General features: G+C 36.2%; 1 protein-coding gene across 5 annotated transcripts in view; it reads right to left on the bottom strand.

Annotated features, from left to right (window-relative positions):
* Positions 1–738: 738 nt before the first annotated feature.
* KIF21A (kinesin family member 21A) overlaps positions 739–17,874 on the bottom strand; it is a 138,606-nt gene continuing 121,470 nt past the window's right edge. For all 5 annotated transcript variants that reach the window (XM_072972994.1, XM_072972996.1, XM_072972995.1 and 2 more), the window contains 7 exons: positions 15,326–15,462; positions 13,398–13,578; positions 11,720–11,884; positions 9,648–9,765; positions 8,071–8,241; positions 6,602–6,801; positions 739–2,023 (listed from right to left, as the gene is read on the bottom strand). In XM_072972994.1, coding sequence (XP_072829095.1) covers positions 1,930–2,023; positions 6,602–6,801; positions 8,071–8,241; positions 9,648–9,765; positions 11,720–11,884; positions 13,398–13,578; positions 15,326–15,462 — 1,066 coding nt within the window. In that variant the 3' untranslated portion in view covers positions 739–1,929. The remainder of the gene's footprint in view (positions 2,024–6,601; positions 6,802–8,070; positions 8,242–9,647; positions 9,766–11,719; positions 11,885–13,397; positions 13,579–15,325; positions 15,463–17,874) is intronic.

Genomic DNA, 17,874 nt, shown 5'->3' with positions numbered 1-17,874 from the left:
TCAGCCTTTTTATTTTTTTCCGTCCCTAGTACCTGACCCACTATATGCTCAATAAACTTTTATTGAATAAATTAATTGTCAAATAAATAAACTGTTGCACAATAGTCCCATGAAAAGAAACATTTCAAGGGTTTTAAGTTCAAAATAGTCCTGCCAATATATAACTCAGGTCTTAGCATAGTATCCTCCTGCAGGGAAGGGGGCAAAATTGCAAAGTAGCTCAGTTTCTCTTTATAGGAAAATCCTTTCTTTACGTTTATATAATTTCACTGGGAAATACAGCACAGATACATAAAATAAAAAAGAGAAATATATGTACAATTTAACATGTCACTTAGGACCCAGGTCAAGAAAGAGAACATTTCTAGGGCCTTCACACCCACCTACACTCCCAACTCACCTCCTGTAACACTTCTCCAAGTAATCAGAGTCTTTCCTGTCCTAACATTTACGGGAATAATTTTTGTTTTTCCATCTATGTACAATCCTTAAACTATATGGTCTGATTTAATTCCTTTAAACAGCGAGTTGCCTCGGTTCCTCAAGATTAAGTTATGGTTTAAACTTTTAAAGAATATTTCATGTCTAGTGAGCAAAAAAAAAAAAAAAAGAAAAGAAGGAATGCCTATGCAGTGCCAGATAAAAATGTCTTTCCTTATATCACACACAGATAAAATATAAAGTTTTACAAACACTAGCTATTTTCATACAATTAGGAAAGGAACATGAGAATAAAAATAATTCATAGCAGTATGTTTATTGAAGCCCTCGCTAAGCTTTCATTTACAAGCAAATATTTTCAGGGAAAAAAAAAATCACAAGACAATATTTTCAAGTGTCACATCATCCACATAAAAATTAAACTCGCAGAATTTACAAATTAATTATTCTGAGCAGACAGATAAATTACACATTCTTTTCCAAAATCCAATCTACAGCATTTAAAAATTCATACAGTTACAACATGACATTCTCTCTTTACAATCTACCCTATTTACATAGCTTTTCCTACTACAGATAATACAGTTCTCATCATGGCTACCAAGGTTTGCAAACACATTATACTTAAAATATATTTAGCAGCATATAAAAAATTAGATAAAAAGGGAAAGAAATACTACTATTAAATAAAAGTGAAATGAAAAGGTGATAATAGAAACAACTCCATAGGAAAATAGATCAAAATATATTTCTGTTAGGACATCAAAAAATGTTTCCCATCACAGAACGTATGCACTAACGAAACAGTTTAACAGCATTTTAGTCCTGAGCACAGAGTAGAGCTCAGCTGCAAAACTTTGGTCAATACAAGTAAACACCAAGGTTTAACACAAACTGTTTAACATTCTGTGTTAGTAGATTAAGGTCAACTCCACTTTATGAAAAATCATCATCGATACTACTCTCACATCTCTTTTCCATGACATCAAAAGAGCTTTCAAATTTGGGAACCCTCTGTAGACTGATATAAATACTAGACAAGCAGACCACAGTTTGACTAACATTCTCAACATGTTTAAATATGTAAATCAGCTGAACAGACTATATGAATGAGTTAACAGGGGGTCACACTGTATTCCAGGTGTATTTTCTGACTGTCACAAAAAGCAGATATCTTGTATTTCAGATAATTTGAAGGTGTTTTTTTAATAGCTAGGCACAAAAATCCAGCCACGATACAAGTGCGAATCAAGCAGTATATCAATTATAGGATATATACGCATTGGTAGATATTAAAATTAAGCACACAGGATAGTACACAATTTTACCATTAATACCAATAATACCATTAATATTCAGCAGTTGGACTCAGGTATACTTCTCAGTTAATCCCATTAACAATTTTGCCTAATAAATGCAGGGCGACATTTTCCATAAAGAGCACAGAGAGCGTGATTGCAGTATTCAGTTTATGACTCTCTTCGTTGTTTAACTGCTGGCAATATCTTCCCCCAGATCGCCTGTGTCAGACATCTGGCCATCTTGCAAATTCCGAGCCTTCCAAATTCTCACAGTTCGATCACTACAAAATAATAAATTAAAAATGAACATGTGAAAAGAGGTGGAAAGATAAATAAGTTCTTAGAATTACTTATCATGGAAACATTTTCTGAAAAGGCCTTTAATAGATGTAAGTAAAAATATACATTGTCCCATAAGTATATCCAACAGTTACCCATAATAATGGAATTTAAAATAGCTCCTATTATCATGGGCTTACTATGTGCCAGGCATTGTCACTATGTGCACCTTACATAGAAGCATGAATTTAATTCTCCTTGTCTACCATAAGAGATAGATAATGCTATTATCCTCTATTTACTGATGAGGAAATTGAGGTCCAGAGAAGTTAAGTAATTTGCCCAAGATCACAAAACAAGTGATAAAGGCATGATTTGAATCTAGGCAGTCTGGCTCCGGGACCCTACCTCCTAAACATTACACTGATATGACAAGGTCCGAGGTCTTCAGGCATAAGAGCCCAGAGTAAGGTCATAGTCAGGGGGCCAGGACAGGGTTTCCAGGGGCTGATGAATCTGCCACCAGTCAGGAAGAAGTATGTTCAGGTGAAATCAGCAGAAGCCCACAGGAAAAGCAGGGGGCTGTTAAGTGGACTACTGCTCTACTGAGCAAAGAACATAGAAGATTCAAAGTTTCTCTGAGAAGACTTATTTTTATTCACCCAGCACGTGGGTACTGGGGACCAGTCATTAGACAGGCACACTTTTTACCATGTCTCTCACGGCTCTAAAAAGAGAGCGTTGTTTTTCTTTAATTTCCTAATAAATCCAAAGCCAAAAAAGAAAGAGTTCATAGTTAAAAAGCATTTCAAAGGTTATGCAGTCCATTTCAAGGATAAAGGAAGTTTGGTGACTTGTTCAGTGTAACACAGTAGAGTACAGAGCCGAGCCTAGAATCCAGGGTTTCAAACTAGTTCTTAATCAATAATCTTCTCTCTTGTAAGAGTTCTCAACACAGGAATAAAAAACACACATTTTTCTTTTTCTTTTTGTATCTACATGAGATGATGGATGTTAACCAAATTTATTATGGTAATCATTTCATTATACATGTAAGTCAAATCATTATGGTGTGCACCTTAAACTTATACAGTGTTGTACGTCAATTATATCTCAGTAAAGCTCGGGGAAAAGTAATAATCTTCTCATCAACCCACACAGCACGTGTATGTTGAAAACAGTAAGGGGATATGCTCATTCATCCACCCATTTATCCATCTCATTTACCCCATTCAACTGTTCACTCAGCACATTTTCACTGAGAACCTGCTGTGCTCTGGGCACTATTTTAGGTGCCTGGGATAAACTTAGGATAAACAAATAAATAAAAAATAGAATTTTCTGCCTTTATAGATCATACATTCTAGCAAAAGGAGACAGACAATAAACCACCATAAATAATTAGATTATAAAGTTTATTAGAAAGTAATAAATGTTATAGAAAAATAAAGGAGCATGGCAAAGGGAGCAGGAGTATCGGGTCATAGGAAGGATCACAATTTTAAATAAAATGACAAGGTTATTCTTCTTGAGAAAGAAAGAAAGAACTTAGAGGAAGGTCTGAAGGCAAAGCATTCCAGGCAAAGAGATCAGCCAGGGCATTTGCCCTAAGGCTGAAGTGAGCCTGCTCTGTTCAAAGGCCAGCAGAGAGGTGATCCGTGTTGTCAGAGAAGGAGCCCACAGAGGGCACGAGAAGGTAACGTGAGGGACAGCGGATGCTCAGAGGGAGAGGTCAGGTCAAGTGTGGTCTCTACTCTACATGAAATGGACAACTACTGCAAGGTTTTGAGCCAAGAAGAAACATGATCTGACTTGTGTTTTTAAAAAATTACTCTGGCTTCTGTGCTGAGAATAGACTACATATGGGCAAGGGACCTTGTTTAGGAGGCTGCTACAGTCATCCAAGAGCTGATGGTGACCAGGGTCAGTGAGGTAGCAAAAGACATGGTGAGAAGTGGTCAGACTCTACATGTAATTTACAGGTAGAACACCAACAGAACGTGCTGATGGTGTGGATACGGAATGTGAAAGAAAGGGAAGGATGAAGGTTTCTGGTCTGAGCAACAGAGAAGACAGACAGAGAAGCCATCGACCGAGATGGAGAAGGCTACAGAGGGAGCCTCAGGAAGGATGGGAGTTCAATTTTTGGCCTGTGAAATGTAAGATGAACACCACTACTAGTCATGACAGAAAAACTTCTCTCTCCTGCTGTAAACAAAGTGAAAACGCGACAGAATCTATGGAACAACTATTTTCAGACTCTGGGCAACGGGTAGTTCAGGCTTGTGATCCCTGAGAAAAGGGAAACAGAGAAAGTAAGCTCTGGGAAGGACTAGGTTCTGGGTCCGGAAGCACTTTCCAGACCTACAGTAGGGGAAAGGGGGACCCAAACAGAAAAATCACAGAATCGGAGTTGAAGAGATAGTAAGAAACATCTGGGAAGTATGAAGTTGCTGGAACTTGTAAGACCAAGTAGAGAAGAGGAGAGAGCATGCAAAAACAACTATGGAGCTACAGGAAAAAAACTCCATAAACAGACACAGAGGTCCTCTAATATCTTTGACTGAAGGTGGAGCTGCACATGAGTAAAGACTGTAAGGCCAGACTGAAAAACAGCTCCTAGTAAGTGTAACAGTCCCCGGAGTTCACAGAGGGCTGTGAGACGTTCAAGTTCTGACCAGCAAAGCAGAGAGTATCATCAAACATCCAAAGACATTGAGTACAAATCCAAGAAGAGCTCAGAACAAGTCTCAGAAAGATGAAGCTGAACCACAAGTAACTTAAGTGCCTGACAAACAAAGCCCAACACTCTTTAAAGGAATATAATACAATCCAGACACTCAAACACAACACTGTTCAACAGTCAATAAAATATTACTTGACATAAAAAAGGAGGAAAAATGAGACCCATTATAAGAAAAATCAATGACAGCAGATCCAGAAACCAGATATGATGGAATTACTTATACAAGGACTTTGAATTCTGTAGTGCCTCAATTTTCCCACCTGTAAAATGGGGATTATCATAATGCTTACCTTCTAGAGTTCTTATGAAGACAGAATGAGTTAATGCCTGAAAGCACTTAGAACAATGTCTGGCAGATACTAAGCCCTATACAAATGTTTGTTAAATAACAAATAGGTAGAACTAATTTGAAAAGAGCCCTCTTGATTTTATTGTCTGTTTTCCTGATTTTAAGTTATGTGGTAAATACCTCTGCATCTGATGCACCATGAGTAAACTGAGGAAAATTTCAGTGCTTCAAAAATAAAACTGTATCATGGGAGAGGTACTACAGTCTCATCATACCTCATTGAACAGAGCTCAGTGACACACCATTCTTTTATAGTCTTATCTTGAGTGTCCTACAACTTTGAGGGATATTAAGTTATTTCCAGTAAATTGTCAAGATCACAAGTTTCCAAGGGAATAAACAAAAGAGGTGACTCTTAAGAAAGTAATGCATCTTGGAAATAGCATCAGTGAAGCACTGAAAGGAAGCACCTTAGAAAAACACATAATAAATTGGCTCTGATGTTCTTTAAAGATGAGAGGAAGTAAATCCAAATGAAAAGAGGGATTTGATGAAAACATCACAAATTATAAGAGATACCACAGAAATATGACACAGACTTCAAAATAAAATCAGGGTTATCATGCACTTAGGATAGAAGAATCAAGAAGGTGCTCAAGCTAAATTAAGTAACATAATTGGTGCACAAATGACATAGGGAGATTTTCAAGATAGATATTCAGGAGAAATTGCATGTTATTTGAAAGAGACAAACACCTCACATTACAATAATGTCATTTTTATGGTCACATCTCTACACCTCCTTCAAGCACCTTCTTAAATGTCACTTTCTCAGTGAGGTCTTCACTGACCACTCTTATTGTGTAATCACCCCCTCCTCCCCAAATATTCTCTCCCTTGCTTTGTTTTTTCTCCACGGCACCTGTCGCCATCTGACATTTTTACTTATTCATTTTCTTTTCATCTCCTTGGAATAAAACTGGGGTTTGTTTGTGTTTTGTTCACTTCGCTATTCCCAAGAGTCTGGGACAGTGCCTGGCACACAGGAGATTCATCATAAATGAGCAAAGAAATCAATCAACCCAGCCATCCTAAGAGACAGGAAGCAGATATTAATACCACGTACTTTAAAAGAGGTGGGAGAGGTAAAAAGAGGTTTTTTTTTTTAACGATTTGTTCTAAATGTGAAGAATGGCAAGTTTGTTGCCTTTCTGGGAAGAAAAAATCTTTAGACATTAGTCACTTACGAATGATTTTTAAAAAACAATTAAAATCACCAAAGGAAGATCTGACAGTAGACTTCCCAGTATAAGCAGAGAGCTGACACAGGAGTAACACTATCATCACGTAACCTGGGGAGCCCAAACTCAGTGCCCAGTGTACCTCAGAAAACATAAATAACACAGCATGAACAGCCATTAGAATAACTGTAATAAAAGAAGGATTTCATATGTTCTACATTTCCAGATACTGACAATTTAGAGCACTTATTAAGTCTGAACACAAGCAACCAACATAGAGAAAGATCACACAGGAAAAACTTACTCAGCTGCAGTAAAGACGTGGGTGGAATTAACACAGATGGCATTGATAGGGCTATCATGACCTTTCATCTCTCCGACTGGCACAAGGTTATCCATGTTCCAGAGTTTCAAAATGCCCCCTCTGCAGCCACTGAGCAGAACGGGGTGGCCTGGCACCATTCCCAGGGCACAGACCCAATCCTTGTGTGCGTTCGGAACTTGCTGAGAGAAAAAAGAAAAATTACCAGCGTAAGAGGAGACTTCCGAACTGAATTTTCATATGAAAACAAGTTACAAAAGTTTTTACTGACAAAATTCAATATTTGGAACACTGAATTGGCCTGGAAACTATAAAAATCATTTTTTATGCAATCACTCTTAGTGATTTAAAGAAATCAATCTGTAATTTGCTCTGCAATTTGCCTCCCTAGTTATCATCAGTGGTATCAGTATTAAAGGGCTAGAATATTAAAAATCCATAGAATCTAACAGACCTGGAAAGTATACAGAATTTTTCAAACATCACTTCTTCTTCAAAGGAATAAATATCTCACCTTTCTCTAACATGTATTTCATGCAAGTTTGAAAACTATAACCTGGTATGTAGTCTCTAAGGATTATCTCATAAAATCATTGCCTTAAATTTTGAACAAGAACATAGAGGCCTAAAGCTTTCTGTTGAAGGCTGGAGCTAACCTGTACATTTCAAAATGAGTAGACAATAATTACAAGCACAAGACATTATGACCATAATTTATGCATGAATGTATTTCTATGCATAATATAGAAGTCACACCCAAGAATGCATATCTATAAAAGAAAAGCTTTTAAATGCAATGTCTTTATCTGTTGCCAGGCTTTTTCTATCAACACTCATGCTACTTTTGTTTATTTATTTTTCCATATGGTTGAAAGCAGGAAAGTGATAGCATATAAGGAAAAGCTTGAACCTGAGAACAATTTCATCTGTTAATTAATTTCTCCCTCTGGGAATTAGGAAAAGCCACCAATATTTGGTTGTACTGACAAAACACTTCAACCCAACTCTCATTCTACAGGAAATGAGAGAACCACCACTCTTGGAGGTGTGAAAATGCTCCTGTAGAGGGGGCATCATTTACACGGCTTTGACTTCAGCTAACCTTGGTATTCTTTGGAATATGCATACATACGGCAAAAATGAAACCAAATGAGAAACTGTAACTGCTTTACTCCGGGACTGACTTTATTTAGTAAACAAATGCACAGGGCAATCCCAGATTTTCCAATTCTTATGAGCGTCTATTCTCCTCTTATCGAAGAGGTTATCATTAAATGTTGAATGTTGCCCTTTTCATAATTAATAACTCTGGTGGGTGACAATGAAACACTCTTTAAGAGGAAGCCCTGATCGATATCATCCCTAAATGATGAAATTCTACTTAGAGGCTCTTCAAGTTCTTACAAAGAATACTGGTGACTTTGAAGTACCCAATCTATCCCATGCATTACCTGTAGAAGGTCTTTTTGAGCCAGATCCCATTTCTTGATTCCATTGTCTCTGGACCCACTATAGAGGTTATCCCCTTGCATGGTTAGTGCTTCAATGCCATCATAATGAGGGGGCTCGAAATTGTGGGTGGGACTCACAGTTCCAAGAGCGCCTTCAGTTACATCAAACATCTAAAGAAGAGCAGAAAGAAAGCAGTCACCCTATTTAACTTACAAACAAGCACCTATATGTGTTCATTCATAGAAACACATGCAGATGTATATTAACCAGACATCATTTGTTTCGCTGTGATATTTTACTAAGTTAACTAAAAAAACCTGCTATGAATGACTGAGAATGAACCTGAGCCCTATTTTCACATTACTTTTGCTTACACGTTAGGCTTTTAATTTTTTCATGTATGAGTGCACAAATGGTATGTTCAATAATAAAAATACTGTATGTCAATCCAGTTGCAATTCAAATAAGTGACATGATGGTGATTTCAACACTGTTAGGTAACTCTCTGGTCCTGGTGGTCCTCGCAAATACCCCAGAGCTGCTATTCAGAACTTTTCACTCCCCTCAGTTGCCCTCATCTCTCTCAGCTGTTGACCTTGTGATGTCCTGCAAAGGCGAGTCTGATCAAAAATAAACTTTCTGGACCCTCCCCCCAGTTACAAAAGTTTCTTTTATCCTCAGACATTCTCCTACCCATCCTTTCTTTTCAGCTGCTAAAGTGCACTTACTTCTTTCCAAGGTTCACGTCTTCGATCTGACTATTTTTGATCTGATTCATCAATTGCCACCGCGTCTCTGTTCCCACTTCCCGTCTCCACAGAGCCCATCCGCTAAGCATTTAAACACGCTCAGTCTATAGAATACAAAATCCTCTCCCCTTAACCACTCTTTTCAAGTCACTAACCCATCTCTCATCTCTTAATCAAAGTTCCTTAAAAAGGAGTACCTATATGCTTCCTAGCTCTCTTCATTGCCGTATCCTCTTTGATTCCTGTTGGTTCTTATAGGATTCCCCAAGGCTGAGAGTCATGCCAGCTTCTCGCTCCTTTGGCCATGTCAACTACTCTAACTCCTTGAACATCTGCTCCTATTTGACTGGCTCTGAAACACACATATCTGATCATAACTTATCTTGAGCCCTGGACTTGCCTTTCAAATGACCTCCTGGCCTTCACGAGGAAACCCTCCTAATATTAGCATCTCAAACTTAACATCTCCAGAATCAAACTATGCGTCTCTCCTCATCTTATCTGCTACTTGCATAAAGTCCGAAGACCATAACATGTCCAGTATAAAAGATGGTGACGATGGGACTTAAGCATTAGTTGGATGACTGAGCCAAGAAATTTTTAAAATCCCTCCCAACCTATCTTCTATGAAAAGTGGTCATACATGTTTAAATAATAAGACAATAAAATCAGGAACTATGAGTGAGGAAGATCAGGAAGAAAAAGCAAAGGCTAGAAATGAGAAAAAAAGAAAACTGATTAAGAGAAAAGGGGTCCTACGTGTATCCGAATACTTTAACTCTATCATTTAATAGGAGAATATATTTCAACAACTCTGTTATACACACTTTGATGTAGTGATCCTTGGAACCGGTGATGATTAGGTCTTGTCCGCTGGAAATCTGATCTACAATAAGACACATAACAGGGCCTAGGTGTCCTGTTAACTTTCCTGTGGACTGAAACCTTTAAGAAAAAAAAAAAAGAAAGAAAAATAATTTTGTTTGAAAATATCTCTTAGCATGCTCAGCAAAATAATCTATATTCTTTGATAAAGCTGCTCATTCATTTTCTTTTTGATTTAACACCACCTCTACACAACTCCGCTCAAATTAACAGTCAAAAAATGGCCAAACTATGATGGAAGTGTCAGGAGTCCTAAACTAGTTATTCCAAAGTGACTAATGTCATTCAGGTAGTAAACAAAATGGCATCAAAAGTCCAAAAACTTGGCTACAGGTTAATTTTAACTGCAACCTAAGTCCAGGTAAACTTTAACCTGTTAAGTGTCTAGACATGTTATAGACATATGACTGATGTTATCAGGCCCAATGTGAAATTCAATTAAAACAACATGTCACTGGTATAACTAGAAAATAACAATATGGAGAAACTAAGATTATTTTATTACATATATTTTCACATATACACACACACATATATGTACACCCATCTTATATACACATGCATACACATATACACATACACGTATAGGTACTATGTACCCATGTACACCAGGAAATAGGTAGTCCATTACATCAATTATTTTAAAGATATGAAAATGACCTGGAATATATCTGAATGGTAGAAAACCATATGATGTCAATTATCAGGGGGTGACAATGAACCTTTGTTTTATAGTTGTGCCTCAAATCGAGCTGCTGGGATACAGAGATATATTTGGTTTCTAGAATATTACCACTTCTTGAAGACTCTTTTCTTCGTTACTTTGTTAAGATGAATCTGTATTTAATCATGCTGCTGAAATCAAGCAGGTTTCAAAGGATCTAACTTTTCAGCAGAAAAGAAAGTGTAAATTTTTTCAAAAGCTGATCTTTTCTGCTTCATGTTATGACTAAGTTACTTCCTCCATGGTGCTCTGACTACAAGTTTAGTATCTTCAAGAATAAACCAGGTCTTCCTCTCTTTCCTAATTTTCTTAAACAAGCACTGTTTTTATTTTTCTACTTTTTATTTTTAAAACAGTACTCAGGACTGTGTTTCTTCTTTCTCTTTCTCTCTCATTTATTTATATATAAATTAGATTTATTATACTTTCCCATTCATGCATTAAAATATTACAAGTTATAACTAGTTATTCTCAAAATTTCTAAAATAAATTTCCCTTTTATTTACCACTAACAAATTCCTTCTAGATTGGATTACTACCTGAATTACCTGAATTGCAAACTTTACTCAGCATCCTATAATTGCTGTTCAATGGCCTTTATCCTCCATTACGAGATGAGTTCTAAGAAGGTGGACCCCACGTTTGTCTGGCTCAGTCCTTATCCCCAGTACCTACCACAGTGTTGGTACAGTGTCTGCTATAATTGATCTTGAATAAATATTTGTTAACTAATAAATTAATATTATCTTGATGCCAAAATTTAAAGAGCTAAAATAAACACTGAAATGAAGGATAAAAGCTCATACTTCAATTTATCCTTTTTCTCTTTTTACTCACTTCATCTTCTTAATACTTCATCTCTTATATACATTATTTCATATTCACCAAAATCCTATGGGGGTTTATGTGCAAAGTTGTAAAGTTTATAAACTGAAAAATTTGAGATACAAGATGCATGATTGATGTTACAAAAAATAATTCTTTCAAAGGTATTGATGCAGTTAGGATGAGAATCTTGGTCTCTTCCTAGTAAACAACTTGTAGACACACATTAAGAAAGGCTATTTTCCTTCACATACATTTTTCCCAGCAATGGAGATTAAAGAAAGGAAAACTGTGAGTTTGCTAATGAGGACAGAAGAGACATTTGGGAGTGTTGGACTAAACAGAAAAGCCTACGATTTTACATTAACTTCTGGGGTTATAAAAATTAGATTTCACTTGCACTAATGATGAGTGAAAAACTATATTTGCCATACACAAGAAATACATTTTCCTTTCAAATTCTACCTTTTAAGATCCCACATTCTGACTGCATTTCCAGAAGCTGCGTAGAGGAAGGTGCCAGTTGGGTTTAGTGCAATCTGATTGATCTGGTTTTCCCCAGAAGGAATAGCAACTGTCCGGCTGGTACTTGCAGAACAAGCATCTCCAATAGTAACTTGACCTGAAGACCTTAACAGAGATGAAGCAAAGCAAGGTAAGTCACATTTCTGGACAAGAATTAGGCTTAGAATTCCTTAAATTCCTAGGAAACTGGCTGCAGGCAACAAGATCTGTGTTCTTTGGTCACTGTAAGCACCGTACCTAGCACAGCACTTCACACATACGTGGCTGGCATTTATAAATAAACATTCTGACAGATAAATGAATAAACCAGCAAAGAAAACAAGATGACATGGCTTAAAGCTCTTAATTTGCAAGTCTCTTAAACACTAGGAATTCTGGGTCCTGAGTTAGGGATGACTTCAATATGATTCAGAAAAGATTAGATGACAATGATTAAAAAACTCAACAAATGATACAGTGGCACAAAAGTAATTCATTTTCCTGCGGTTTCCAGAAGTCTCCTGAGGGGCAAGTCTACCAATATTCCTTTCATATGTGAGATCTGCCCTTTTGAGTTAAAGACATTGAGGACTTTAAAAATTATTTTCAGTTTTTGTTTACTTTAATCCAATCATATATGGATTATTTACTATTGCTTAAACATAACTTACTTCTATTTCCTCAGCTAAATTCTAAACAGCAAATGTATTTTTAAAATTTGGAAACATTTTCTCAACTAACTTCTAAAATACCAAGTTGTAATCAATCTTTTCAAATTTGATTTTAGTGAGTCAACTGGATGGGTCAATTTCTAACATAAGATAACAGTGTTCTTTTTCTACAAAATTTCCCTCAAGAGACTTGTATTCGCAGTACTAATTTAAATAATTAGTAGTTCTCAAAATGCAAAATGGAATTCAATGTTAGTAACCCCTACTCTACAAATTAGTAAAAACTAACCATTCCTATGCTCCCTGCTCTTATTTAAACCACCAGAGTTCACCTTAATTTTAATTATGTAAAACAGTTCATCAATCTTAAGGCACAAAGAGTCATCTGCTCTACATTTTAAAGATATAAATGATAAGAAACACAGAAAACAAACTCATCCTCCAATTATCCAGCACAACCTAAAGTTATAAAATACGGGCTAACACCAAGGCCGTGTTTAAGTCCTAAAAAAAAAACACAAAACGGCAACAACAAACTCTCAGTTATTCAATACACGCTAATTAAATGTTGCAAGTACTTCTTAACCATCTACAATGGTGATTTCAGCCATTTTCCAAGGAGTGGTGTTCATTTGAAGCAAGTAATGTAAATCATTTAACTATATAAGTAATAAGTACTATGAAAATTTAATTCCTTAGTTATTTGGGAGGGAGGAAATATGAAATGTGTACTTAGTCACAGATCAAGTAAGACTTCTCCCTTCCTGTTTAATATTGAGCTCTTACATATTATTTTCCCAATACTTTTTTTCACCTTACTTTATTGGCATTCTTACTGTAAACACTTAAATGTTCCTTGCAAGCAGACAGGTATAAATAAACAAAAATGCATTCACAGACCTATCTTTTCTCATATTTATAAACAACAACTCTTTGCCCCTTATGCTATTTGTCTTTAAGTGACTTACGTTAGCGTTCGAATGCACTTTGCTGAATCTCTGATATCCCACACCTTAATATAAGATGTGGACACTGTGAAGACCAAACTGGTATAATTACAGTATTTCACAGATACGACATTGTTGGGATGACCCCCCAGTGACATTATTTCCTGCCCAGTCACCAGATTCCATACTTTACAAGTACGATCTAAAAACAAACAAAAAAAGAGGAAATACTGTCAATATCAACTAAATTAGACTCTCTTAACAATAACAATTTCTCTTCTATGAGAAAAAGAAATGAGATAAGGAAACAGTAATTATTCCATTAACCTGAAACAGGCATCCTAACTCCATCCTTGGCACTTCGCAGCAGGTTCAAGGGCAAAGTACGTGTAAAGGATTGGATGAAAGCTAGGGATGTCCTGTGTATGCATTATGCGGTATTAAAAAAATAATTACACAGAATTTTGAATTAGACATGTGAAAAGAGTCTTGCTCCAAATTGCCCCTGAATTTTAAACAGCCATCCAAAACCAGCCTTTTCAAAATCCACTCTTAGCAGCTTACAACACTCCATACTCATAAATACACACGTTTCTTTTCCAGGAGTCACCGATTGATGGATTTTATCTTCGACTCAAAAATATAATCATAGAACTATTCTATTTTGTTTTTCTGATATGATGAATATGTAGTTATCCTGGAGGAATCAATTTAACTTGAATCATTAGAAAATTGTATTTTTACAGGGCAAATTTTTTAATGGGGGAACTGCTTGCCATTATTTACAATGCATAAGTTCTAGCTAGACTCTTATATTTCCCTCATAGACAATAAGCAAAAATGTTTGCTGATTAAACTGATTCTTGGAACATCCCTAAATGCTAAAAAACTTTAACTAGCTCCCCAAATTCCTATACATCCTTCCTTCTCATCCTCCGAGTCTCGTTGCCCATTGTCATATATATTCCACTTTTCAACTCAATTGGATTTAGTTTCCAAACTCATTTTTTTTTTAAGGATTAGTTTTATTCATTTATTTCCTCTTGGAAGAGGTACTGGGGATTGAACCCAGGACTTCGTGTATGTTGAGCATGTGCCCTACCACTTGAGTTATACACCTCCCCCCACCAAATCCACTTCTACCTCCACGTCTCTGCTTATGCTCTTCTCTGATCTTGGTTGCCAGTCTTTATCTGTCAGTATCAACAATCTTGTAAGGCTCATCCTAAACACCTCCTTATCAAAGCCTTCCTTATTTTTTACAACTTGGCATAATCTCTCCCTTTTCTGAAACCCCAAAACTCTTAGTCTATAACTTTTCAAATCATTTGTAGCTGATTTTTCAGTTGCCTGCCATTATACCAAAGGGGCTAAGAGTGCAGGTTTGGAGACAAGTAGACCTAGTTTTCCAATCCTGGCTCTTCTACTTTCTAGCTAAGTTTATCTAGGGAAATTATTTAATTTCTTGAATCTTCAGTTTCTCCATCTGTAAAATGAGGATGCAATATGTACGTCATTGGGGTTGTTGTGAGAATTAAGTGAGATATAATTTGCATACTGTTCAGTATAGTCCCTGACATACAGTAACTGCTCAAGAGATGGTGGCCACTACCCATTCCATTCTCTTTAGCACACTGCACATTGCAATGGCCTTTTGTAGATTTTTACGCAGCCTGCATTGCTAAGCCCAGGGCTTTGCATACATCTGATGCTCAACTACTGAGGAGAGATGTATCCCCTCACCATTCTACTCACATAACATCAGCAGAGCTTTTACTTTCTTATCAACCATGCAATGATTTTATATTTTATATAATTCAGGAGTTGAACCAAATTATCTCTCAGATTCTTATGAGTCTTAAGCAGTTTGACTTTTTTTTCAATACCCATTCAACGTAATCATTTTTTAAAAGATGTGTTAAATATCCACATGACACAACAACTAGCACCTTTTGATCCAGTGAAGAGAAGATCATCAGTAGCATCCACACAGAGCACAGCTTTTGTGTGCCCTTCAGCTCTGTGCACACACTGAAGGGGGGACGTTCTGATTCCTTTTGAAGCGGGAAATGGGTTGATTATGCCCCTGAGGTGGGGGGGGGGGAGAAAACAAAGCTTTACTTCAGTAGCTATATCATAAAACTACTTCTTTTTTTTTTTCTCTGACTTTTAGAAGTCTTTCCAAGTAGTCAGTAGTAATAAAATCCAGATTGCTCCCTTGTCTCTTTTTTTAAGCAAAGGGACACAGTGTGAAATAGTAAAAGCAGGGATGGCATGCACCAACTAATCAGGTATCAGCTAGCAGGTGCATTCTGCAAAGAGCAACGCCAATGCTGCATCTGGATTTTCTTGTTAATAATTTCATCTCTTGGAAATTTAATGAAGTAATATTGGGAGCTGTTCAAGGATAGTGAATTCTGACAGGTAAGAAAGTATAAATGATGGTTAACTGGAAGGTGTGACTTCCTGTCAGGCTGGAGAAAGTATAACACATACCACCTAAAATACTAAGAAAGCAAATTTCAAACCAATTTGAAGAAATATAAGAATATTTGCATAGTCAGAAATTCTAAAGGGAGAATGGCTCAAAAATAGCAAAAACTTTAAAAACTCTCAACAGTCTCAAAGAAAAAAATGTTTTTAAAGAGTAAAGTTTTAAAAGAACAGTGAGGCTCTTTAGGGAGCTTTCTCACAAATTTAATATTTCTGAAGTTTCTGCTTTATGCCATTGGACTATGAACTACGGAAATACAAAGTTTATCAAAACATTGTCCTTATCCTAAAGGAATTTAAGACAGGATCTGAATTGAAATAGCTGTATGAGGAAGACTGACGGTGAGCGTGAATTAAGACATGATAAATATATAAGTTGAATGTAACTTTGCTCAGAGCAGGAAGAAAAATTATGCTGAAATATGACCATTATCTAAGACAGATGGCATCATATTATGGCAGATACAGGGATAAAACAAAGCTGTCTGTTTCCATCTTCTTGATGAATGAGAACAACCTTCAAGATGCAAGGGGCAGAAATCATTAAGAAGAAACGTAAGCCCAAGGTAAGTCAGAACTGATAATGAAGACTCATTCAATGAATTCAAGTATTTCTGTTTCTGAATCATTGTATCACAGTGTTTTGAAGGTATACACCATTGTGGAGGCAAATTCATTGTTGGTACACTAAGAGGATCAATAAAGGAGATAAAACACATAGACCCAATTTTCTAGAAAGAAGAAAAATAGTGGATTTCAGAGATTACAGATGGGTAAATCTTGTTGAGTCTCACAGAAGAAAACATTAAATAATTATAAACACTAAAATGCTCATCTGTAAGAGGTAATGTGAATTCACTAATCTCATGGGAGAAGTTCTTTGTAGAATTAATAGGGAGCATATTAGAGGAATATCATATTCACAGTATATGTTGACTCCAAAAAGGTCCATGTAAAAAGCTTTTCAAATGACATCCTTGAAGACGAGGTGAGTAAGTAAAAAACTATTGTAGTAAGTAAGGTAGTTCCGTCAGCGGCTGAAGAATCACACCTAAAGAGTCAATGTTCCTATCAGTCTTGGAAAGAGGTCTTCAGTATCCAGTCAATCTTTCCTCAGAAACAAAGATAGATAATGGCATGTTGATTAAATTGATATATTAAAGAGATGTACTGCCTAGAAAAATTACAAACAAAATTCATTTAAGTATATACTTAGCACTAAAATATTCACTGGAAAAAATTTAAACATGAAATTTAAGTTGAAGATAGAAGAGAATGCTCCTAGTAGGAAAGAGGCTTAACTCGATTTTACAAGCTAAAGAAATCTGTTTATTGATATGAGATCAGTGGATTAACAATTTTTGATTCCTCTACCAATGTTTTCAATGACTTGTGCAATAGAAGCAAATATTTCAGAAGAAAGCAAGAGAGTTACTATATCCTGCTGAGGCCACATCTGGAGTGAGGTTGAACTCTGGATGCCACATTCTAAGAAGAACTCTGAAAAATGGGAGATTTTCCAAAACTGTGGAAGCAGAAAGAAGGATCCTAGACTGTATCATATTAGGAACAGATAACTCTAAAACTATTAGATGATAAGAGAACCTTCATTCGAGAGCGCATACAAAAGCACAGGTAAATGGCTGAATAAATCTTTGTAAAAGATCTGTCACATACCCACAAAAAGATGTGCTGGATTAATACTGTAGCTCAAGAGAGCTGATGAAAGACCAATGAATAGAATTTTAAAGGAGGTAAATTTAGGCTCAGGATTTTTAAAAATCCTTCATTTTTAAGGTTTAGTTATAATGATTTCAAAAAACAAAGGGAGTTCCTCATTACTAGAAACAATACCAGGAAGTGTTATCATATGGATATGTAATTACAAAATCCAAAGTATTATTTGCATACATGCATCAATTTGAGATTTTTGAAATTAATACTCAGTAACTTGTTGGTAATCTAAGAATTTAACCAGAACTGAAATGGGAGCAAAACCTCCTCA

Source organism: Vicugna pacos, chromosome 12, assembly GCF_048564905.1.
Source record: "Vicugna pacos chromosome 12, VicPac4, whole genome shotgun sequence".
In the NCBI taxonomy this organism is placed as follows: Eukaryota; Metazoa; Chordata; class Mammalia; order Artiodactyla; family Camelidae; genus Vicugna; species Vicugna pacos.
This window is presented reverse-complemented; position numbering and strand designations above follow the sequence as displayed.